The sequence below is a fragment of the Puma concolor genome, chromosome A1, assembly GCF_028749965.1.
Source record: "Puma concolor isolate L17-30 chromosome A1, mPumCon1.1.hap2, whole genome shotgun sequence".
NCBI classification, from domain to species: Eukaryota; Metazoa; Chordata; class Mammalia; order Carnivora; family Felidae; genus Puma; species Puma concolor.
This window is the reverse complement of record NC_141667.1, coordinates 124,841,284-124,866,934: the sequence shown is the minus strand read 5'-3', so window position 1 is coordinate 124,866,934 and position 25,651 is coordinate 124,841,284. Positions and strand designations below refer to the sequence as shown.

The window sequence follows — 25,651 nt, the reverse complement described above, 5'->3', positions numbered from 1 at the left end:
GCAGGTGCAGGGTGGGATTGGGGGGGAAGCCGGCAAAGGAGGCCCGCTGGGGGAAAGAGGCACAGATCTGCCTGGCAGTCCGGGTCTAGCTCAGCTAGCCTGGCACAGAGGGGAGAGTGTCAAGGAGGCACGGCCCCTCATTATCCCCGTGTGAGGTGGCGGGGTCTTTGGCTAAGGCTGTAGTCAGTGGGGGGATGCAGCTCTGGAGCTGGAGCCCAGAGGCAGGAGAGCTGAGAGGTGCTGAATCTGACCTTGTCTGTGAGGAGGGCAAATGCCTCTCTGAATTTCTACTAATACTCTAGTGGCTTTTGCCCAGATGCCATGGGAATGGGGCAACTGTGGCACCTTGCCAGGGTCCTAGGCTTGGGGTGCTTTGAAAACCCGAAGTTGTTAACTAGTGCCCCCTACCCCTCCTCAGGATCTGGCCAGAACCTGTACTGCCCTCACCAAGCTCTTCCTCCGGCTCCTCATACACCCACCAGAGAACCTGTCAGGGGTCCCGTGGGCTCAACTGCTTGAATAGGACCCAGCTGGACCTGAACAAGCCCTCCTGGGTTACTGTGCTCCCATCTGCCCTGTTTGCTAAGGGGAGTAGGATGAAAATCCTGCTGGGTAGAGAAGCCCCAACTTGAGCTTCTTCTTAACCTTGACCTTCCCCAGGTTGTGTCTGGGCCACAGCCAGAGTGGTGTCTTTGCTGGTGTCCCCTGACCCCATAGAGAGGGGCTAGGGTCTGAAGTGGCAGAAGCAGCACCCAGGGTGTATCTGAACACCAGGCAGGGAGAGTAGCCAGGTCTTGAGGTGAGCATCGGACACAGAGTCCTCGTCTCCCCTCAAGGCTCTGAGAGCAGACCCTCCACTACCAAGGGCACTGGGAATTGTGCTTTGCCGGACCCTGCCAGGCTCTTCACTGCTGGGGAAGACACACCATGGGAAATGTTCATCAGAACACAGTTTGGAGAGTTGCTGAGAAATGGGGCGGGGGGGGGGGTGAGTGGTACAGAGAGAAGGGGGAGAGAGAGAAAGGGAGGGGGAGAGAGAACCCAGTGCCTAGGGCATAGACTGGCATCCCCATCTCCCTAAAAGGTGGTGGTGGTGAAAGGGTGGACACTGGGAGAGGGGGGTGGGTAGGGGCCTGAGAACCTGGCACTGCAGAAGCCCTGAGCCCTTCAGAGTGTACATCTCCCTATATTCTAGGAAAGGCCTGGGAAGTGGGGCAAACCTCCCTGTCTACACCCCTTGGGGACCCCCTGTCAGTGGCCTGAAGCCCACTTTTCCTAGAGCCCTCCACTTCTGCCCCAGCGTCTCTCACCCTAGTCTTGCCCCCACGCCCACCCCCACTGGTCACTTACTTGCAGGAGAGCTGGTTGATGCCCTCGATGTAGTAGCAGACGCCTCCATTGACACAATAGGACTTGGCCGTCTCGTTGCACTTCCGGGCATGCCCCGACCATGATGATAGAGTGGTACTCACTGGGGGTATGAGAGACACGTACCAGTGACCCACTGAGACCACCTCTGGGCCCCAGGCACCACCTCTTTCATGGCCCTTCATGGCTCATCTCAAAGTTGGAAGATCAGGAACTGCAGGAATAGCTGGAGAGGGAAGGACTGGTGGTCCCTCCCAGTCACCAACAAGGCAAAGGGGAGGCCACCAGGAGCTCTAACCCTTTGCCCAGCACCACCCTGCTGGTGGTGCACCCGTGCTCTGGGAAAACCTCCAAAGGCCAGGAAGATTTGCTGTATTTGGGGAGGGATGAGAGACTAGCAGAAAATGCTCCTTCTGCTGGAATAGGAGCCCACTTCTTGCCTGCCTTTCTAGGGGCTCCACTGCAGGTGGATGAGACACCATGTGTTTTGTAGGGAACAAAGTCACAGGGGTGCTGGAAGGAGACATCTCTATCAGTCTGCACTGCTTGGGCTCTCGAGGTAGGGTGGCTGGAAGGGAGCTGGGCTTTGAAGGGCATGGCACCTTTAGGACACTCATTCTCTAAGATCTAGAGAGATGGGAGGAGAATCCTAGCTTCTATGTCTTCCTCCTTTGTCCCAGAGGGGACAAGCCTCCCAGGAATGCTAGAGAGGCTGCTCTGCCCATCGCATAAGCCCCCACCCCAGGGTTTTCATTGCATCTGCTCTCACAAGGCAGCCCTGTCCTCCCCCACCCAGTCAGCTGTTGCCTTGGAAGGGAGCGTCCGGCCTCAACTGTCCAGGTTATAAATCCTGGACGTCAGGTTGCTGGACAGGAGGTGGGCTTGAGAGAGGCCTGTATGATGGCTGAGAAGTGAAAACTTGGTGAGAGTGAGGCTGGGCTTTGAGGCTGCTGACCCACACAGCACATCTGATTGGTCAGATTCATTTGATCCATGAAAATAACTAAGGTCCTGCTCACCCACGGGATGCCATCCAGAAACCTGGTTTCAAGTGAAAAGTCTTGCCCCAAATGTTTTCATCTGTAAGCTAACTCCTGAGGCTGTGTACCCAGATCAGGGAGTCCCTCAGCCTCTGGGGCTCTGAGGGTCTCTCACTCCCACCCAGCAGCAGCCTCCTGAGGTGCTCCTGTCTCCTCAGGGGTACCGAGTCCCTATCCACCCCCTCTCCGTGGTGATGGGATTGAGAGGAGGAGGAGGAGGAGGGCAGGCACTTGGCGCCCTCAGTGTTTAGACATGTGGGAGACAGATGGAGCGCGGGGACTGGGAGTGTATACACAGCTCTGCCTCTGTATATGTCTGAGGAGCTTGCTGATAAAACCCGGTGGGCAGGGCCAGCTCCCACCTTCCCCTCCACACCATGCCTGCTGCTGCTCTGGCATCCCTGAACCCCAACCCTGCGGTGGTCCCCTGTCAACAGCTGGGACCTGCGTGCTGGCAGGGGCAGGAGGCCTCTGCTGGTCTTTGCCCACTCTGGGTCAGGGAGACCCAGGGAACCAAGAAAAGGACAGAGAAGAGAAACAGCTGAGGTGATCTTGCCTGCGAGTTGTAAAATCCGTTGCTCTGGGGGACACCAGAGGTTGCCCTGCCCTTCAGTTACACTGACCAGGAGGAGTGAAGAAAAAGAGCAGGGGAACGCCCGTCCAGAGCCACGGTGTGTGTTGTGACAAGGCCTCGGGGCTCCTGACGCCTGGTTGAGCCTTCTCCCCAGCCGGCCAGTCCCTCGTGGAAGAACACGTCAGCACCGAGGCTTGACATCAGCAGACGAATGCAAACACGGTGTGGACCACCGGCCGGGGCCTCTCGAGGGAGCTGGCTAAGGCAGGAGTCTTGATTCCCTCTGCGGTTGTGGGTGGCAAAGACTGCCCACTGCTGCGCTGAGTGAGCAGCGGACAGACGTGAGGATGGTGGCGGCGGACCACAGCTGTCCACATGCATGTCTGTGCTCGTGGAGGCCTTGGGAGGCAGAGGATGACTCTTGAAGCAAGATGGGGCCTCAGCTGGGATGCATGGCCTGGGCTGTCAGAACCATGTCATCATGGGGACTAGGCCAAGGCCCAGAAAGGCAAAAAAGGGTGGGCAATGGGGGAGCCAGTCACAGGGGGTTGTGGGGGGGAATGACCACAGGCCTTTCCACTTCAGAAGGAACTTGAGGCCACCCACTCTGATGGCAGGGCCTTCCCAAGTCCCCACAGCCCAGCTCTGCTGGTGGGGAAGGCTCACGCCAGGAAGATTTCCACACTGAAGATGCACATTCATGCTGTTCCAGCACACACGGACTCCCACGGCAGCTTGTCTACGCTCCCTTGTCAGCATATCTGTATTTCTTCACTGTGTTCTCCCATGTTTGGGGAAGTGAAGATGACCTACGGACTCCAGGTTGGAGACTCTGGCCGCCCCCTCTTGACGCCCCCATTGGGATGGTCCACAGCCTCCCCAGGTGGGGCTCCTGATCATCTGCCCAGTCACTTGCTCCCCCAGGCTTGCTCTGAGCAGCACAAACCTAAGACGTGGAGGGCATCTTGAATACCTTTCCGTCCTTTATTATTCCCACCCATCTATCACTGAGGCTGCCTTTCTACCTCCTCACAAGGCTCTGTCCATGTGTCCCCACTGGTCCCCAGCCCGGGCCTCCATGGTCTCTCTCTCGGATGACCACAACACAGCCTCTTCACCGCTCTTTCTGCCCTCACTCTTGCCTTCATCTCTCACCATTTTGCTTCATTGCTGTCAAAGTGATCTTTAAAATAGGTAAAAGCGGTCAATCACTGCCACGATCAAAGCCCTCCAATGGCTTCCATTTACACTCAGAATACTTTCCCCAGTCCCCCCGCCTCCCCCACTTCGTGTCCTATCCCTCTCTTAGAGTATATTCGTACTATACTGGCTTAGTCCAGCTCCTCTACCAAGCCAGGTGTCTTCCCGTCCAGGGTTTTCAAAGTATCAGCATCTCAGAGAGGCTTCCCGGGCTCCTCCCTCACTCCTTCTCTTAGCTGTGTACATTTGCACGTCTAGTACTTATTCTAACATAATTAAGTGACCAGCTCCTTCACCCGAATGTAAGCTCCATCTGGACAAGGTCCATGTCTGTCTTCAACAACAAACTCCAATGTTCAGCATAGTGCTTGAGATGTAACGGGGTGCCTAACAAGTGTTTACAAATATTCGTTATGAGCAAACAAATATCTGAATCTTCAGAGTGAGGTGGCTTCTACCATCCCAGGAGCTACCCTGGTCAACTTGGCCTGATGATGACTGAAGCATCATCTCCTATAGTGCAAATTTTCCTGGCAGGTCACTGGGGGAAATGAAAATCAAAACCACCATGAGATACCACTTCACACCCACTTGGATGGCTATAGTCAAATGGACAATAACACACAGTGGTGAAGATGTGGAGAAATTGGAATCTCTGTACATTGCTGGTGGGAATATAAAATGGTGCACCCACTTTAGAACACCGCCTGGTAGTTCCTCAACAAATGAAACCTAGAGTTACCATGTGACCAGGCAACTACACTTCCAGGTATATACCCAAGAGAATGAAAAACCTATGTCCACCCAAAAACGTGTTCATGAATATTCTAGCAGCGTTGTGCCTAATAGCCCAAATGGGGAAACACCTCAGATGACCCAACAACCCAAACTGATGAATGGATACACAAAAGATGTTCTATCCATACAATGGAATAGTAGTCACGAAAAGGAAAGACGTGCTGCTGTATGCTACAACATGGATGAATCTCAAAAACCTGATGTTAAATGGAAGAAACCGGTCATAAAAGGCCACATATTATATGATTCTATTTATATGAAGTGTCCAGATTAGGGAAATCTGTGGAGGCAGAAAATAGGTGTGTGGTTGCCAGAAGCTGAGGGATGCGGGATTGGGGAGCGTGTGCTAATGGGTTTAGGGTTTCTGAAAATATTTGGGAATTAGTGGTGATGGTTATTCAACCTTGTGAAAATCCTAAAAGCCACTGAATTGTATACTTTAAAAGGGTGAATTTTATGGTATATAAGTTATACCTACAATTTTTTGACTTTAAAAATTACCTGGAGGGGGAGCTTGGGTGGCTCAGTTGGTTGGGTGTCAGACTCTTGATTTTGGATTGGGTCATGATCCCAGGGTTGTGGGATCGAGTCCTGCATCAGGCTCTGCACTGAACGTGGAGCCTGCTTAAGATTCTCTCTCTCCTTCTGTCCCATCCTGGCTTGCATGCTCGCTCTCTTTCTCTCTCAAAAAAAAAAAAAAAAAAATGCCTGGAAGAATGGCTAAAATAAAAAATGTAAGGAACAGCAAGTATTGGTGAGGTTGTGGAGAAACAGGAACCCTTTGTGCTCCGTTGGGGGGAATGCAAACTGGTGCAACCACTGTGGAAAACGGTATGGAGGTTCCTTAAAAAAGTAAAATTAGCATATGATCCAATAATCCCACTAGTGGGTATTTACCCAAATAATATGAAAACACTAATTCAAAAAGATATGTGCAACCCTAGGTTTATTGCAGCATTATTTACGATAGCCAAGATATGGAAGGGACTCAAGTATCCATCCATAGATGAAGGAATAGAAAAGATGTGGTATATACATACATAATGGAATATTACTCAGCCATAAAAAAGAATGCGATCTCAATGTTTGCAACTTGGATGGATCTAGGGGACAATGCAAAGTGAAATATGTCAGTCAGAGAAAGACATATACAGCATATGATTTCACTCATATGCGGGATTCAAGAAACAAAGGAATAAAGAAAAAGAGACAAAAAAATCAGGCCCTTAAATAGAGCAAACTAGTGGTTGCCAGAGGGGAGAGGGGTGGGGGATGGGTGAAATAGGTGCAGGGTATGAAGAGCTCATTTGTGGTGAGCACAGAGCAAAGTAAAGAGTTGTTGAATCACTATACGATGCACCTGAAACTAATGCATGCTAATTATATTGGAATTAAAATTGAAAATGCCTGGAAGGGTAATCCCAGGAGGTTTCTATCAGCCATTAGTGTCTTAGTGGGCATGAGCTTATCCAGGCTTTGAAGAGGGAAGGGCCAGGAGGAGAGCTGATAGCGATGGGCCTGTCTCCTGCCAGCCGGTTGCTGCAAGCACTCTTCACCGTTGCTCTTGGAGAAACCTTTTCTTATCTTTCAAGGCCCAGGTCAAGTGATCTTGCTCCATCAAGGCTCCCTCCCACCTGCTCAGTCTGCCCCCTTTCCTGCTGTTAAAGTTGCCTCTCTTTCCTCTTCCATGGGTTAGAACGGGCCGATGCTCTGAATTTGGGTTTTAGCTTCCTATCAGGAACTTTGAGGGACCTAGACTAGAAGCCAAGACTATGACTCCCCTGAGTTTACAGCAGGGTCTTTCTGAGTAAGGCCTTACTGAATATGTGAGCAAAAGAGCAGGTGTGCGTGTGTGTGATTAAACAGCCAGCCTTTCTAAGCCCCCCCACCCCACCCCACCCCGGCCCCCGTAAGGGACTCCCTCTCCAGGGCTTCCATGGTCTTGTGACACCCCAGGTCAAGTCTGCCTACCCTCTGGGGCAAAGCTAGGCTCAGATCGATATCCTGGGATTGGAGCAGCCACCCTGAGATATTCCCGAGATCTCTTTCAGCTGGGGATGAGGCAGCTGGTTTCCATAACCCAGAGATGGGTCGGACCAAGCTGATTGTTTTATTAACAGCACCACACACTTCTTGCTGACTCCTCCTCCTCCCAGGCAACCAGGAAGGCAGTCTCTCGTGAGCTGGTAGAGTTATGACTGTAAGTAAGAAGCGTCGGCTTCAATTTGAGGAAGGAGCATCAGGCTCCGCAGGAACAGAGCCAAAGCAGGGAGCCAAGAGTCGCAGCAATGCCCCCTTGAACAGCCACTGCTCCTTGCCTCCTGTGCCCTCTTCTGGCCACCCCGCCCCTTAGCCCTGGCTTCCCTGGGGCCCGGGCGGGCCAAACCAACCCACCTTGGGATGAGTCACAAGGGGGCAGGCACAGCTGCCCGCTACCCGCCCTTCATCTCCTCCCCAGGGTGCGGTTGCTGCCAGTCTTCTGGGTTCCATGGGTAAACAAGGAGCCTGGGTATCTCTGCCTGTGGAAATGTCCTCCACGGGGATCCTCCTGATACCCTGCAAGTGGCCCTGTTCACCGCCCCATGTCAAGGGTAGGGGCCTACTATGAACTGAGCATGGCAACAGAAGAGGTGGGGTGTGTGTGTGTGTGCGCGCGTGCACGCATGTGGTGGTGGCTAGGTGCACAAGTGTCAGTCTCGACATCAAACTCAGAATCCCAGAATTTTATGGGCAACGGGTCTAGAGATGATCTGGTTCCGCCTCACAGGGGGAAATGGAAGATAAGCGAGGTGGAGGAACTCTCCCAGGCTTGCACGACAGAGCTCAGAAGAGACCAAAGCTCTGGACTCTCTGCCACTCTGCCCTGCCGCTCTCCTGCTGGGCTGGAGGGAGGAAAGGCATGGAGCCCTGTGGGAAGCTCCCAGGGCCCAGCCCAAACCTCCACTGATCAGAACACGGACTGCTAAGGGCTGACAGAAGGCCATGGGTGGGGTGGGGCTTCAGCTTATCTGAGGGGGTCTTAAAAAGGTCTACAGTCTCAGACCCCAAACCCACAGGAGAGAGGGCACTGCTATGGTTTTCCGCACAGCAGCCCTTCCCTCTTACTCTACTGCCGACACCCGTCGAGGGAAGTGCCCCTGTGTAGTTCTGGCAGGCCCATCACTCAGACTCTGTATACACACTAGCCTGGAAAAGATGCCACCCCATCTCCTGAGCACAGTGACTGGGCCAAGCGGGGCGTGTGAATTAAGTACGGTCAGTTGGCATCCATCCTTGTGATCATATGAGTGGATGTAGAGACAAAGCTATCTCTTTTTCTCTGGGAGAGAGGCTGGGGTGATGTAAACATGGAGCTGTCTGAGGCCATGGCCTCTTCTTCCCAATCCATTCCCCAAACATGGGAGAAGCCCATTTTGCCGTAGGAGAGAGTGAGGACAATACCCAGAGGGAGAGAGCATCTTGATCCAGACTCTGAGGACTTGGATTCTATCAGTTCTACCTGTGGATTTCCCAGTTTTAAAAACCAATCAATTACTTAAGGTAGTTTTAAGTTGGGTTCTTGTCAGTTCTAACCAAGAAAATCTTGAATAATAAAACAATAAACATCAAGTCCAAAGTGGATCTAAGAATGTCTGCCCACTATGGCTGGAGGTAACAGGTGCTGGACACCTAGCATGGTCCATTTTCCTGGGCTTGGGACAGGTTAGGAGGAGCAGGGAAGGCAGGTACTGGAGCATATGGGAGTCAGTAAAGGCCTTGGAGAAGATTATAAATCCTTTTCTATATTTACCAGGTGCGTACTGTAAGCCAGGCACTGTGTTAGGCTCTGAGGTTAGAATGGCGATCAGGCTACACGTAGCCCCACGGAGCTCCGGGTCTCAGTGTTTGCTAACTACTTTTACATTGTATAGTGCTCTCGTGAACCATCAGTTAGACTTGGGGCAGAATATTTAACCACTTTGAGCTTCAGTCTCCTAATTTATAAAATACACCATGGGCTTGTCAGGGTTCAAGATATAGTGTGGAATGTGGAATGGAGCAGCTCTCGGTAAACAGTAGCTGTTACTGTAACTCCTGGGGAGAAGGCATCATTCCTGCTCTCCCCGCTCCTGTCTCCATCATTCCATGGTGGAGGTCACACTTGCATAAAAAAATCAGCAACAGTATGAGATTTGAAAAATGATACACTAGAATTCAGGAAAGACCACAGTTGGCCAAGAAGTGGCCTGGGAGTGAGGCCTGGGGGTGACACTGGTGGGATGAAGGGGTCAGGGAGGACGGCAGCCTGGGAGAGATGGCACGAGAAGAGGAATATGAATGGACTGTAAGGGACTGACACAGTTACGGCTGGAAAGATCGTTTGCGCCAAGTTGGTGTGAACTGGGTTGTGGACAAAGTCCTTGTTCTGTGGTACCATGGGGTAGGGGCATGACAAGATAAAAGCATCTTAAGAGGCTACTGCTCAGGTTTAGGTGAATCAAGATGAAACCTGGGCCAGGTTGCCTCTGACATAGGGTTGGAATGGGGGGTACGGATGTGAGAAAGATCCAGAAAGAAGATCAACCAGGACTCTGAGACCTGGAACTATACAATATAGTGGACAAGGAGCCTCAGAACCTGGGAGAATAGGGGAACCCCTTACAACATGGGGCAGGCAGGGTCTGCAGCGGGTTTTTCTCCAAGGGTCTCAGGGCAAGGAACATTCCACGTTCTCCTGATAATGCTGGGTTTAGGGAGCACTGGAGGCCTGTCCAGTGGAAGTACTGGCAGGTGAAGGCAGATACAGGATTAGATGGGCAGGGGCAGGCCTGGAAGCGAACCCAAATAATCAGGTAGCCAAGTGATATGCCCAGTGTGTGGGTGGTGCTGGGAAGACAGCGAGCTGTTTGGAGTTAGTTCCTGGTTTGGAGTTAGTTCCCGGGGCTAGAGTGGAAGCATGCGGTCTAAGGACAGGCAGCTCCGGCCACTTTCCGGTCAAGGGAAACTAGGTTGTCTGCCCACTGACACTGTAGCTGCCATGGTGGAGGCAGGAAGCTAAGGGTGCCCTGGGTGCTGTGGGCTCCTGAACTCGCATGTTTTTAATTTTGTTTAACGTTTATTTTTGAGAAAGTGCGAGAGGGGAAGGGGTAGAGAGAGAGGGAGACACAGAATCTGAAGCAGGCTCCAGGCTCTGAGCTAACAGCTCAGAGCCTGACACGGGGCTTGAACTCATGAACCATGAGATCAGAACCTGAGCTGAAGTTGGACACTTAACCGACTGAGCCACCCAGGCACCCTGACTGCGTATGTTTTTAAGGAAGAGGCCCACCTGTTGGAGAAGGGTCTGCAGTCCCTGAAAAGAGGCCGCCCGCAGGGGCCAATCCACCCAAGTCTCCTGGCCATGGCCCCCACCAAGATGGCTGCCTGCACTCGGGTGCCCAGCAAAGCAACAGGCAGTCAGCTCCCACACGCCCGGGGCCTGCCTCTCCCCGGAGCCCCGCTCCTGGCAGCCCAGCCTCCCATAATTGCTTTCTAAAAATATCTTTTCCCCACCCCCACCTCTTGATTTCAAAATATTTAGTTTTCAGGATATTTAAAATGAGAGCTGGCGGCTCTTCCAGGCCCAGATAACAAAGCTAAACATTTATGCTTGGACTGCATTTCTCTGAATCGGCCCAGATCTCGGGGATTGATAGGGCAGCAGCAGGAGGGGAGGGGAATCAAGTGCAAGATGGATCATGTGCGGGCCTCCAGAGGGCTGGGGGCAACTGGCCCGCCCCATCAAACACCCACAGGACCCCTCCCCTTGTTGGGGGACCACCTACCGCTGTTGACATGGAGCCGGCCCCGAACCGTGTCCTTCCCCAGGATGTTCTCAGCCTCGCAGACATACTCCCCAGCGTCCTCCACCTTCACCTTGTTGAACTGTAGTCGTGAGTTCTTTCTGGTTAGGGAGGGGATAAGAGGGGGAGAGATGTGAGCCAAGGCCCTGGCTGTCTGTGGATTCCCAGCGGTCACCTCTTCCCATACAGCCCCAGTGGCTGTGCAGGGTGGGTGGGAAGCAGATTCTGGGTTCCAGGTAGAATGCTGAGTCCCCGGAGCTGGAGGGGGACGTAGGGGCTCAGGAGAACACAGGGAAGAGCTAGTGGCTGCACATATGTTCTAAATCTATGAACCCGCATGTCCACTTTTCTAGGGCCAGACCTTCTTTGTACCCTTTTTGTGGGGGAGAAAAGTGGGGTCTCCTAAGGAAGTCACATGGCTACCTCTCTCCTCTCCTTTTGGTGTCCCTCCCCCAGTCGCGGTGTTTCCCTCAAAACAGGGCAGCCTCTGGCTTGCCATTTACCTCAGCCTTCCCTTAGAAGTGGCAGCCTGTCACTCTAGATATGGAAGACCTGTTCCCAGGTACCTGGGCAGGCCCTTGATCTAACAGGTTCCCATGGTAACTGTGCCCAGCCTCCTGGTCCCAAACTGTAGCTCCCCTGTCTTCATATTAGCCCTGCCACCAGGGGTACTCTGGGGCCTCTCCCAGGGGCTTTAGCTTCATTCACTCATTCATTCATTCATTCGTCAATTTAATAAAGCTTCTGTGTCCTTGAATTTTGGATACGTCAAGGGAACAAACAGATCCTAATCCTAACGGCCTGACTTGCCCCTCATGGCTAACATGAAAGCGGACAGGGCAGTACAGATGGGAAAACTGAGTCCTAGAGGGGCTTCTGGATTTGTCCAAAAACACCTGGCAAGGTGAAAGCAGAGGTGGGTGAAAAGCGGGAATTGGTGGGACACGGGCCCCTCAGTGGCTCATGGACTATCTCCCAGAGCCCGAGGCTGGGGCTAGCCCCCTCTGTGAAGGGCTTTTCACCCAGTCCCTGCATGCCGAGAGTTGTGGGGCCAGGCCTGGGCAGGGACTCCGTGCTGTGTGACTCCAGGGCACCAGGCCCCGGTTCTCCTCTTCTTTCTGAAGACCCTGCCAAACCTCTCCTTCCTTCCCAGGGTTTCTCTGCGCTTGCCCCAGGGTACTTGGGCTCTGCAGGGTCTGTTCACACCTCCCATCCCTCTCTCTGCCACAGTGCTCTTGAGGGGCCCATCCGAGCTCTGGATAAAGCCTAGTACCCCAGCCCGGCCCCCAGGGGGAAACAAGAAGTAGCATGAAAATTTCTTTACATGATGTAACCTCTTCCTCTTTTTAGCCCCAAATTAAAACACCAGATTCCCAGAATCTGTGTTGTGTGTTGGAGGGGTGGTGGAACAGGAGGTAGGGCAGTACAGCTGTCACTGTCCTAAGCCCAGGGATGAAAACCAGAGCCACGAAAGCTGCTGGGGGAAGGACAGGGGAGCGAGGCTGGGCCCTGGGTAGAGGAGGCGGCAAACGGACCGCCATCGTCACTGGGGCTGTACTCTGGAGCTCCCCGTTTCCTGGGCTCGCCTCTGCCTCCAGGGGGGGCCTCCTCTCAGATCACCTCACTCTAAGATCCTCCAAATGAGGGTCCATGAGGTTGTCTGGTCAGCAGGCCCTGTTGCTGTGGTGACATCCTCGCTGATGTCTCGGCGACAGCTGCCTGGCTGCCCCCGCAACTCCATCCCTCCAACCCTTCCCAGCTCAAGCCAGTCTCTGTCTCCTTGGCCTGGTGTCTGCCTCCAAACCTCTTCTGTCAATTCAAGTTTGTTCTCCTCATTAAACAGAGCCCTGGAGGCCCCTCTGGCTAAAACAGCATCTCCTTCCTGGCTGCAGCCTAATTAGATACCACAAAGTCCAGCTGCCCCAGGACCAGGCTTCTCTCACTTCTTGGCCACCAGCAGCAATTCCCTGACACTGGGTGAGAAGCGCAGATGACCACCTGAGGCTCGCAGGGTTAAGGTATAGGGGGCACAGAGCCAGAATCTCCTTCTCACCCACTGCTGTACTCAAAGGAGCTTCCTTTACACCACATCCCATGTAACAGGAAAGAAAGGTGGAGTTAGGTTCACAGATACCTGGAGGGATAAAAGCTGGAAATGGAAGGAAGGCCTTCCCACACAAGGTATATGAGACCTTCAGAAAGTGTAGGTCCAGGGCTCAGGGAGAGGCCCTCTCCTTTGAGGAACTGGAAAGAGGCAAGTGGACAGAAGCAATGACCCCTAGGTTTACTGGTTGCAGGCACCTTAGTTTATCAGCTGTGTGATGATCTCGTCAGTTCCAGGGAGGGGGGCCCAGACTTGCATAAGAGACCCTGGGGTCAGAGCCAAAGGGTATAGGCTCTATGGTTCTCTTAGCCCTAGAGGAGCAGGGGCCACTACATTCTCTTCTCATTCCTAGCTCCCGTAGGAAGCCCCGAGGATTCAAGATTCTCTCCCACCTTCCTGGTGCCCAGTGCCCGCTCGCCACAATGACCCAGGCCTGCCCCTGTGATGGGTGCACCTCCCCTCCTTCCTCAGCCAGTTTTCTGCTGGCAGGAACGCATCCTCCACCCGTCCGCACATTTCCTCAGTGCCTACCTCCTGCTGCCTGCCTGAGGGGCCTGTTCCAGCTTGCCCCTCATAAATAAGGGAACACGCGGTTCTGCAGGGGAGGGACCTGCGCCCAGGGCTTGGGGGGGCTGGTTTTCTTCTGGCACAGGAAGGCTTGGGTGAGACACCTCAGCATGGCGGCCCTAGAGATAGCCAGCACCCGCCGGGAAGGGGGCCTCTGAGAACCAAGAGCCATTTCAAGAGCTACTGTGGCCTGGCAGATGGCGTGCTAGGATGACCAAAGAGCAAGCTGTAGTGTGGGTGGAAGGAAAGAGAGATTTTGCCAGAATGGAGACTCCTGCTCCTGTCCCTGGCCCCCCTGGTAGGTGAAGCGTGTGTGTGGAGGTGGCAGGCCTCTTTGCCACAGTGAGGGAATCAGAAGTTCTCCATCACAGCTCCCCGTCTTCTACCCAGCCAACTCGCTGCTGGGAGCCCAGGAGCAGGTTGGGTGGAGCGAAGTTTCAGGAATGCAGCGAATGGGACAGGGCCCTAACAGAAAGAAGGCAGGAGGCACACTTCAGGCTCTTAGGGGTCCCCAATACCCAGGACTGAAAGACTTGACCACGTACTCTTTCTGGACTGGGTAACCCATTTGTCAGATGAGGCTTAGGGCGCCTGGGTGACTCAGTTGGTTAAGCGTCTGACTTTGGCTCAGGTCATGATCTCAGTTTGTGGGTTTGAGTCCTGTGTCGGACTCTCCCCTGACAGTGCAGAGCCTGCTTGAGATGTTCTCCAAATTTCTCTTCCCCTCCCCCACTAATGCATGCACATACTCTCTTTCTCTCAAAATAAATAAACTTGAAGAAAAAAAAAAAAAGTGAGGCTTAACCAGGACAGTAACTTGCTCAAAGTCTAGGTCAACCCAAAGGGTGTCTTGTCCAGTCCTAGAGTCGCCCTGAACCCGGGAGAGGACATCTAGTTCTGCAAGATTCTCATCAATGTAACACTCAATGCGGATGTCCTCTGCCAGGCTGTACAGGGCAAAAGGGTGTATATGGGTGGCATCCAGCCTCTGAGGCTCTCTCATGCTAGAGGGAAAGAGAACCCCCAAAATGAATGGAACGGTGTCCAAGGCACCATGAGAAGAGACCATGAGAGCTTCCTGGAGGGTTCAGGGAGGTGTCCCAGAGGATATGACATTTAATCTGGACCTGGAGAACTTTGCCAGGGACAAGGTGGGGGAGGGGGGAGCTGCCAGCATAGCTGGGGTCCAAGTCCAGGGTCATGAAAGGAAAAACCAGGGATCAGGAGCACTGAGGAGTTGGGGAGCAGCATGGCAGTGACTTAAAGGTGAGGAAGAGAGAAGTTGGAAGGGTCCTGAGGTCTGGGTTGAGGCTGGCATACAGCAGGCTCTCAAGATCTATCCAGCAAATGAGTGAATGATCAGATATGTGTCCATGTTAGAAAGGTCATCCCCTGCCAGGGTCACAGGGCTCAGTGGACCTCTAAAACTATAAGCAAAACTGGGTGGATAAGGCACATTTTTCTCTGAAAAAAAGGGTGGGGGCCTTCACCACATTCTGTATTGGAAGCTAGACTAGAGGCTCTGTGAGGGTGGGGACCATGTCTGGGTCAATCGCCAGTGTACGTCCAGCCTCTGGCAGAGTAGAGTGCCTGGCACAGGGCTGATGTTCCATATGCACATGTTAGATACAGAGATGAGCTCACAAACGGGCCTGTGGCCCAGGAAAAGTGGGGATGGCCAAGAGTGGGACCGTGGAGGACAAGAGGCCAGAGGCAGGAGAGCAGATAAGAAACATGCAGGGCAGGGAGCAGGGTGTCTCCCGCTGGAGGGGGTGGTGCCAAGCAGCAGGCACTCCACTTCCACGACAGCTGTGAGGAGAGCACAGGAGGGTGAGGCAGGGCCAGAGAGGGCAAGGGGGAGAGGCTAGACTGGGGCATACAGGATCAGAGCTGTCTGTGGATATCTTGGGGGTGGGATCTAGTGTTCAGCTGGCAGTGTGGATCTGGAACTCCGGTATAAAAAAAAAAGTCATCACAGGGTTATCAGCTCAGAGAGGGTGAAATCACCCACAGGTGGAGAGGGAGGGAGAAGAGGAGAGAAGCCCCCGCGACAGGAAACTTCCAGCCCTGATGGTGACTGAGAGAATGGTCAGAGGCACGGAAGGACCAGGAAGGGGGGCTGCAGAGGCAAGAGAGCAGGTGGCATCCATGCCAGTGGCTGCAGAGGGGCCTGGAGGCAAGGGGCGTGGGAGGTCTGAGGTTGCCAGGTCTCTCAAGAGCCACAGCCATAGGCAGAGTGGGGGTGTATTTACAAGGCAGATTCCAGGAAGGCAAAGAGGTGTGGAGGACGACAGGGTGGAGTCAGTGGACATGAAACTGACCCTCCATGATGGTGGAGAGAAGTGGGATGGGCAAGAAGTGGAGGAGGGAGAGGGGCAGCGATGTGGAGGGAAAGCTTTCAGAAGGGAGGTGATGTGAGAGGGTTGGCGTTGGAGAGAAAAAGGTGGAGGTCATCACTCATGATCTCCCAGATGCAGCCTGGAACCAGTCTTTCCCTGAAGATGGCCAAATGTGGGCTTTCGGACACTGTGGCAGATCCTGTGAGAAGTTTTGGGGACAAGAGGGGACTTCCGCAGGTAAAGCTGAGTTTGATAATCCATCCAGAGACATTCATTAAGCATCTACAGCCTGCACGACACTGGGCAAACATAATCCAGAGCTGCAAGGAGAGATTGGGTGTGGCCAGGAAGGGGGGACCAGGGCCGGTCCCTCCTTTTCAGGGAGGATGGAGGGCAGCCGGGTGGACAGAGTGTTTTTTCTCACCTGCCGTTGCCGTACTTGATGCGAATGTCACGGCTGCGGTTGAGCTCCTTGCCATCCTTGAACCAGCGATAGGAGGGCTGAGGGTTGCCCGCTGCTGCCTCACACTTCAGTGATTGCTTCTCACCCACCTGTCCCGTCTGGCTCTTCATCTTCTTCAGCTTGGGCCGGGTGGCTGTGGGGTACAAGGCAGGGAGGTGAGCACTGGTGGCAGAGGGGGCAGGCAAGTGCCAAGTGTGAGCAGTGCAGGAAGGGCCGCCCCTCCTGGTGTCATTTGCCAGTTCAATTCGATAAGCGTTCACAGAGGGCCTGCCATGGTGTCAATGTGGCTACTACCTATGGGCTTTCCTTCATGCCTGGAATGGTACTAGGAATTTTATAAACCTTAGCTTATGAAAATAACCCCATGAACTCACTGCAGTGATAAAGCCCCTTTATGGATGGCGAAAACTGCGGCTCAAAATGGTGACGTCGCTTCCTCAAGGTGAACTGGGATTCAAACCCAGGTTCCCTTGACTTCAGTGCTCAGGCTCTAACTGGTGTCCCAGACCCCCAGGCCTAAGCTGGCCTAGAGGACACAGGCAGACCAAGATGACAGACACCGCTCCTGCCCTCAGGAAGTTCAGTCTGGTAGGAGAGCTGTAACCTGGCATTAACATCACAGCATGGTTCACAGAGGCCCGAAGTTACAAAAACTGAGGGGAGCGACCCCAATCCAGGCTGGGGGAGGAGCTAACTTAGCTAAGAGCTGAAGAAGGCTAAGGGGTCAGAGCGGGTAGGAAGGGAGGTGGGCCAGGCAGAGTCAGCATCGTGGCTCAGGAGAATCCCATGCGGTCCGGCGGCTGGGCTCACTCGGATGGGTCGAGTGGAGCAGCTGTCTGGGTGATAAAGCTTGGAGCTACACTGGTGGGCACAGGCCCACCTAGTGCTGCAGGCCTGCAAATGTCAAGCTACTAGAGGCTTCTCCCAATTTTCTTACACATAATTCTGTTTCCACATGCCCACTCTCCCATGCTTCATCTCCTTGTCCCCTTCCCCTCAACAACCTAAACCAAAAAAAGAAGAAAAAAAAAAAAAGGGAAAAGTACTCTGTTCACAGGAAGGTAAGGGCAAGCCCGTGCTCCCTGCTGTGGTAATAATTCCACTGGGACAGCCCTTCACACGTTACACAATGCCTTCATGCATGCTCTCATTTGATCCCGGAGCTCTGTAAGGCAAGTGTCATTGCCGACATGGATGGTGAAGATGAGACTCAGAGAAGTTAAGAAACTTGACCAACGCCACACAGCCAGGCCGCCACGGAGCTGGCACCAGAGCCCAGGTGTTTGGGTTTGCAACAGGTCAGGCTTGTAGCAGCCTGGTGTCTGCTTTGCAGCCCGTGTCTCTTTTGGGAGAATGAGGACCTCATTGAAATCCTTCCAACAGCAGAAGCGATGGTCTGCTGGGGCTAGGGAGTTGTCCGGTGACTGAATGGTCTAGGCTGGCTCTGGACGAAGGTGCCTGAGGGGGCCTGGCGGTCCCCCATTGAGCCTACCTCTGAGCTGCTGCTTGGAGGCAGGGGGAAGATGCCAGCGGGGAGAGAAGAGAGAGAAAGGGCTCCTGAAGCCTCAAAAACGATAAACATAGACCCCAAAAAACAGTGCTTGTGAAATGATTTTGTTCATTTTGGAAAACTTAACAATATAGATGGATAAAAGAAGCAATCATCCATCATCCTAGTACTCAGAAGTAATGTATAGCGACACACACACGCGTTGTAAACAAATGGGTCAGTGTCAGTAACATGTTTCTTTCATTTAATGAAACAAGACCTTTGAGCTTGGCCTTAATTATTTTGTAATACTTTGTCTATTAAAAAAAATTTTCATGTTTATTTATCTATTTTGAGACAAAGAAAGCACGAGCAGGGGAGGGGCAGAGAGAGAATCCCAAGCAGGCTCCGTGCTGTCGATGCAGAGCCAGAGGCGAGTCTCAATCTCACGAACCGTGAGGTCATGACCTGAGCCAAAATCAAGAGTCAGATGTTTAACCAGCTGAGCCATCCAGGCGCCCCTGTTTGTTTATTTATTTTAAATAGGCTCCACGCCCAACGTGGGGCTTGAACTCCCCATCCTGAGATCAAGAGCTACATGCTCCTACTGAGCCAGTCAGGCGCCCGTTGGCATTAATTATTAATAATAGCATTTCCCAAACTGAATTCTATAGGACATGAATATCCAGAGGGATGATAATAGGTATTACTTAAGAAAAGAGTTCCATGATCAAATCAGTTTGGGGAACAAGTGGGGAAACACGGTTAAAGAAGTATCATCACTGACTTTGGTATGATTCTCCAACCAAGGGTCTTAGAACTTTTTTTTCAGAACCCTCAGTAGCATTTCAAGGAAATAAAGTTATGCAGAATAGCTCTAAACATAACTTACATGTATATATATTTATAGATATACACATATTTTCATATCTTCACATAAATCAAAATTCAAGAAGTGTAAAAGGGTATATGGTTTAAAAAACAAGTCTCCCTCTGGGGCACGTGGGTGGCTCAGTTGGTTGTGCCTCCGACTCTTGATTTTGGCTTGGATCATGATGCCAGTGTTGTGGGATCCAGGCCCACATTGGTCAGGCTCCATGCTGAGCGTGGAGCCTGCTTACGACTCCTCTCTCCCGGAGCACCTGGGTGGGTCAGTCGGTTAAGCATCTGACTCTTGGTTTCAGCTTGGGTCATGATCTCACGGTTGATGGGTTCGAATCCTGTATCGGGCTCTGCCTGGCAGTGTGGAGCCTGCTTGGGACTCTCTCCTCCCTCTTGCTCTCTGCCTCTTCCCTGCTCTCTCTCTCTTTAAAAAATTTTTTTTTTTCAACGTTTATTTATTTTTGGGACAGAGAGAGACAGAGCATGAACGGGGGAGGGGCAGAGAGAGAGGGAGACACAGAATCGGAAACAGGCCCCAGGCTCCGAGCCATCAGCCCAGAGCCCGACGCGGGGCTCGAACTCACGGACCGCGAGATCGTGACCTGGCTGAAGTCGGACGCTTAACCGACTGCGCCACCCAGGCGCCCCTCTCTCTCTTTAAATAAACATTAAAAAAAAGGATTCTTTCTCCCTCTACCCCTCTCCCCCTCTCCCCACCTTGCATTCTCTCTCTCTCTAAAATAAAACCAAAAAACAAGTCACCGTCTAACTTCTTTCCACAGCCACACAATTGTCTTTGCAGGAGGCAACCAATTGTATCAGTTCTGTTTATATCATTTCAGAGACATTTCAGGTATTTTATACAAACCCTACTGTTTACACATTATCTTCTCATTTTTCATGGTTGTATACTATCCCGGTGTAGGTGTATCATCATTTATGCAACCAATTCCTGTCCTGGGGTATGCAGCATGTTTTCTCCCATCCCCCACAGGATTAGCAGGCCCAGAGGAACATCCTGGCAACCTGACTCAGTATATGGATCCAGTGTGTTCATCCAGCGCACGCAGTGTTCATCCTTTGTACACACCCAGCGTGTACGGCTGGACACGCGGGATGGCTCTTGACTCAGACCGCCTGGATTCAAATCCAGGCTTTGCTACTTCTTAGCTTTGTGTCCTCAGGCTATTGACCTAATCCTTTTGTGCCTCGGTTTTCGTATCCATGAAATACGGGTGATAATAACAGCTCCTACCTCATGGGATGATAGCTGTAAGGATCATATGAGACCATGCATGTAAAGCCAGGCTTGCACAGAGCATGAAACAAAGGTTAGCTATTATTGTTTCTTTCTTACTATCCACAATAATTTCCTAAGGCAATCTTTCTAAAAGTGGAATTGCTGCATCAAAAGGGTATGCGATCTTCCTCATCCTTAAACATTGCCAAATTGCCTTCTGGAAAGGTTGCACCAATTTGCACTCCCACCAGTGAATGACAGTGCCTGTTTTTTCCACACCCTCACTAACATGAGGTATTATCATGTATTTAATCTTTGCCAATTAGCTAGGCAAAAGATAACGTCTCTTTGTTGTTTTAGTTTGCATTTATTTGATTCCTGGTGAGGCTGACCACTTTTTATAAATGTATTGACTCATTGTATTGCTGAATTGCCTGTTCATGTCTGTACTCTGTTTTTCTAATGGGTGCTCATCTTCTTTTTGATCTGTGAGAGTTTTATATAAATAGTAAGGCTATTAACCTTTTGCTATAATTTTTTCCCCAATTACCTGCTGCTTATATTTTTAAATGCTGGTTTGGTGTGTTTTTTGTTTGTTTGTTTTTGACACCCAGAGGTTTTGTGTGTATCAACCTATCAGTCTGTTGGACTTTCTGGAACATCATTATTCTAAGTATGATTGAAGTCCTGCCTCAGCATCCTTGCCCTTTGCCTACACCACACTCTCCTTCATCTACTTGCTCTGGGGTCCCTAGTCACTTCTTATCAAGAGTTCTTAACCTTAGATGCTACTGAGAAACACAGGAAGCTTTAACAATTATGTAGGTGCCTAGAACATATCCTAGATGTTGTGAATCTATCTATCTATCTATCTATCTATCTATCTATCTATCTATCTTTTATTTATTTTAACGTTTATTTATTTTTGAGACAGGGAGAGACAGAGCATGAATGGGGGAGGGTCAGAGGAGAGGGTGACACAGAATCCGAAACAGGCTCCAGGCTCTGAGCTGTCAGCACAGAGCCCGATGCGGGGCTCGAACTCATGGACCGCGAAATCATGACCTGAGCCGAAGTCGGCCGCTTAACCGACTGAGCCACCCAGGCGCCCCTAATATTTATTTATTTTGAGAGAGAGAGAGAGAGTAGCGGAGGGGCAAAGAGAGAGGGGGAGAGAGTCCCAAGCAGGCTCTGTCAGTGCCGATCCCGATGTAGGGCTCGAACTCACAAACCGAGAGATCAGGACCTGAGCCAAAGTCAAGAGTCGGATGCTTAACTGACTGAGCCAGCCTGGTGCCCCCGAATATATATATTTAAAGTTTTATATAACATAAAGGAAAGTGCACATCTTGTAAGTATGTAGCTCAGTGACTGGAGCCAAACTAAAAACATCTTCACAGGTGGCTTTCCTTTAAAGTTAGGTTGACACCTAGTGATTTAACAATCTCTTGGTCAATTGGTGACCTCCAACTACTCTCCTCCTCCTTCTCATAAACTGGGGATGCAGAGAGCTCTTCTCAAGTTCCAAGGTGCCTCCCCCCACTGCATGGGGAATGTTGACCTTTCTTGCAGTTCTGAGACAAAGGGGCCTCCTGCCTTCCCCCACCCTTCAGTGAGCCATGGTGCGGATGGGGGTTACCTGGTGAGAGGAAATGGCGGTCACTCTACTACCTTGTTTCCCAGCATGAGTCCTAACACAATAGTACACACTGGGCCTGGGGCTACTGCTAATGGTGGTGATGGGGAGGGTGTGGTTATGTTCAGACTGACTCCAGAAACAGCAGGCATAACTCCAATTTAGGGGGCCTTAGGACCTGGGGGCTCCAAAGGCATTCCCTGGCACCACTGGAAAATCCAGGATTGCATTTCAGATCACAAGGAGTCCACTCTAGTGGGAATTCTGTGTGACCTGATAGCTGCTTCTTGATCATCTACTCACTTCAGAACAACCCCATCTAGTCACTTGTTCCTCATTCATTCAATCATTCATTCATTCAACCTACTATATGACAGGCACTGTTCTGGGCCATGAATAGATACCAGTGCACAAGACAGATAAGATTCCTACTTCTTAGGGAACCTGAGTTTTAGTGAGGAGGAGGATAGACAACAGCAAATAATCAATAGGGACTATGAGGCACCAATAAGCAGCAGGATGAAGTCCTGGAGGTGGGAATGAGCTTAGTGAGTTCAAGGACTAAAAGAGGCCCATGTGGCTGGAAGACTCTGGAAGGCAGGGTGGTAGCATGAGGGGTGCCTGGAGAGGTAGGCCCGGTGACCGATGTGAGGCTATGTGAGCTAAGGTGTGAAGTCTGGATTTGTTTTTGTTTTTGTTTTTGTTTTTTTACCTCTTATGTGCCTTCTAGAAAATTTTAAATTACACATTTGGATTGCATTATATTCCTATTTGACAGCAATGGCCTGAAGGACGACAAAATAAAAGTAACCATCCATTTGAATCATGCTATGTTCTTTACAAAGGGTCTTCTTTTACATTTATTAACAGTTCCTCCAAGACTTATCTGAAATATTACAAACCTTGCCTCCTCTCTAACAGTGTCTAGTTCTGGTCCCTGCTCACAGAAATCTTAGTTCATGGCTCTCTGGAAGCCAAAGATGGTGTTTTGAAAGGGAACATGACCCTGAGAATGGGCTGCATTTTTTGTGTCAGACAAGTTCCTTGGAGGGGAGGGGAAGTGGCTCAGGTGACAGGAAAGAGAAGACCCTTGAGGTGGCACTTGGAACAATAGCCAGAGGACCTCTGCTCCCTCACTCCTGGGCCCAGAGCCCGCGAGTCCATAGGGAGGAGTATGGACAATGTCCCTGAGATGGCTCAGATTTGTTTTTGTAGATGTGATGGGAAGAAATCAGAGGCTTACAAGTCAGGGAATGACCTGATCTTACTTTGTACATTTTAAGGTCATTCTTTTTTTTTTTTTTAATGTTTATTCATTTATTTTGAGAGAGGAAGAACATGAGCAGGGGAGGGGCAGAGAGATTGTGAGACAAGAGGATCCGAAGCAGGCTCTGTGCTGACAGCACAGAATCTGATGTGTGGCTCAAACCCTTGAACAGCAAGATCATGACCTGAGCTGAAGTGAGACACTTAACTGAGAGAGCCACCCAGTCTTCTCTAAGGTCATTCTTCTGCTGAGCCACGATTGCTTCTCCCACTGTGGTTTCCAGCCCTTGGAACCAGTACCAACCCCTGGGGACACGTGGGACAAGGCTATGTGGCTGTTCACACCTCAGACCTGGAGGCAGTGCTTTTGGGGCTTCAGACATGACCGGGCCAGCTCTGACTCCTGCCCGGGCACCCTCTCTGCATGGGGTCCAGTATTGTCTGCGTCTATGTTATGGCCCAGGGCCCATAGTACATTGCTAGTGTGAGGTATGGAGATCATGGTACTGTGTCCCAAGAATGTGTCGGGGCCTGAGCTAAAACAAGCAAAGGAACAGGCTTCTTGGGATGGGTAGGATTTGTCAGGGCAAGAGCTGGAGCTACCTGGTGGGCAGGCGCTCACCCCTGACTCAGCTGACTTGTGTTTACTGAGCGCCTACTGTGTGCCAGGTTCTGTGCTTTGTCCAAGACAGAAATGATCTAGCTTCGTAGGGGTAACCCCTCCTACCCCTCAAGGAGTTTAGTTTGTCCCTCTCTGTTATTGTTTTGTTACATAAGAAATACATTTCTGTTGTAGAAACACTATACGATACAAGTAAGGCGAAAGAAAAGCACATCTAAATCCATTCAGTTACCTCCAGGGAAAAAACCACCATCGACATTTTCAAATATCTCCTGCAAGACTTTTCTAAAATGTTTTATGTCCTACTGTTTGGTAAATATATTGTAAAAACACTTTCCCAAATCTAGAAATATAAACCTCAGTGATTCTAATGGCTGTATGATGTCTCGTTGTTCAGATGAATTGATTGGGTTGTCTCGAATGTTCTGGTAATATTAACAATACTGCAATAAACTGCTCTGTAAATTCAACTTTGTAGCCAAAGGGAGGTGTCACAGTCCTAAGGGTCTGTGTCCCCCCCCCCCACAGAAGGGATCTCAAAGGCCCCCCCAGCACGTAAGAGAGTGGGCAGATGAGAGACATCGGGTAGGAGAAAGAGGAAGATCTGGGTGCACAAGAAGGGGGTCCCCAAACTGTCACTGATACCCTGCTTCCCTGTGGCTGCTCCTTCCCCCCACGTGGAAGGGCAGACAGCAAGCCGATGGCCTAGGTGGCCCTTGGTGATGGCAGTCCTCCCTTTTCCTCCCGCAGCGTCTCCTCCTCAAACCAAGCCCTCTCTGCTGAGCTACCATGCTTCTTGAGAGGTTATTTCATCCAGCCCCCTTCCTCCTGGCACAGTGCCCACCTAAGCAGCAGGACCGGTGCTCTCTGGAGTGGGGATGTGGGGAGGTCTCCTTTGGCAGCTTTAGGACAGTAAGAGGAAGATCTCCCGAGGATGACCCAGGTTGCCACGAAAAGATTTCCCTTGAGGATGGGTCCTGTCAAACATTAAGACGGATCTCCACAGTTGCCACAAGCTGGGCCACACACAGGGTGTCTGGTGGCTTCTGCTTCCTCATCACCTGACGCCAAGCCAGGGCATCTGGCCTGTATGTGTGTGCGAGGGAATCCCCACCAAGCATCTCACTGAAGATAACAACAGCAAGAACAACCAGGGCAGCTCCTTTCACACATCCCAGCCCTGAGGCCAGGAGGTACCACTGCTGCCAGCAGCTTGACCTCATTCCTCTCGGCAGTGGGCGGTGGGTGCGGAGCCCGCCGAGATCTGAGAGCAAGACAGACGCCCAGGACAGGGCCAGGCAGCCCAGCCGGGGAGGACCTGGCCCGGCCTCCCTCCTAGTAACAAGGCGGCAGGGACAGCGGACTCTTAAAAGGGTTAATGACCCTCACCTCATGACTAAGGCTGAGCAGTCCCCTTTGCAGGGCAACACCTGGAGACAATGCGGCCAGCCTGCCTGGCATCAAAGTCTCCCACTGCCATGCTGCTGGCGGGCTGCGGGCTGGCCCCCTCCCCACCCTTCCCCTACCCATAAAGTGACTGCAGCCTATTGGAGGTTAATTACAGACTCCAAGTTCAAATGAGAAAGAAAAGACCCACTGAAAGCACAGCTGGTTTAAGTGGGCACAGAGGGCCTACTCTGTGAAACGGGCAGCCGGGTATCCTCCCTATGGCCTGCAGAAGAGCCATTCACACTCACAGGCCAGGCCTCCCAAAGGGAGTGTCCACCCTGCTGGGGCCCCTTGGCTTTCCCTGAGCCACATTCCCTCAGCCAACCAGGCCCAGCCTGGTGCCTGGGCCTGCCCTGCCCTATTCTCACACCCGTCCAACAAATACCCACCTCCAACAATCTCTATGATATATCAGGCACCCGGCATCAGAGATAGGGTTTTGAGCAAGGCAACATGGCTCCTGCATTCTGCCTCTGGTGAGACTGAGACTGGCAGGAGGCAGAGCCTCCCAGAAGACCATTTCCCTGCATCCCTATCAGGCCTTCAGCTCTACAGGCCAGGTGCCTGGCACCTCAGCTACAAGGTGGAGAGAAGAAGGGCCAGGGTTAGCTGGGGATGGGAGCTAGGAGGGGAGGCAGACCCTGTTCCAGGAGGGCGGGTGCAGAGGAAGGCGAAAGGAAGAAGGAGGAGGAGACAAAATCTGGAAGCTCCAATACCAACAGAAACGGTTCCTGCTTCAGAGCTTCTCCTGCCCACCCAGGAGTGCCCATCCACCGACACCCAACCATACAG

The 25,651-nt window shown here is 51.8% G+C and overlaps 1 protein-coding gene across 4 annotated transcripts in view; it reads right to left on the bottom strand.

Moving 5' to 3' along the window:
- Window positions 1–25,651, bottom strand: part of NRG2 (neuregulin 2) — a 187,515-nt gene that overhangs the window by 21,674 nt on the left and 140,190 nt on the right. For all 4 annotated transcript variants that reach the window (XR_015249619.1, XM_086702801.1, XM_025924119.2 and 1 more), the window contains exons 2-4: window positions 16,237–16,408; window positions 10,785–10,903; window positions 1,351–1,471 (exon numbers count right to left, since the gene is read on the bottom strand). Coding sequence is in view for 3 of the 4 variants with exons in the window: in XM_086702801.1 (XP_086558927.1) it covers window positions 1,351–1,471; window positions 10,785–10,903; window positions 16,237–16,408 (412 nt within the window). In the remaining variant the exon portion in view is untranslated. The remainder of the gene's footprint in view (window positions 1–1,350; window positions 1,472–10,784; window positions 10,904–16,236; window positions 16,409–25,651) is intronic.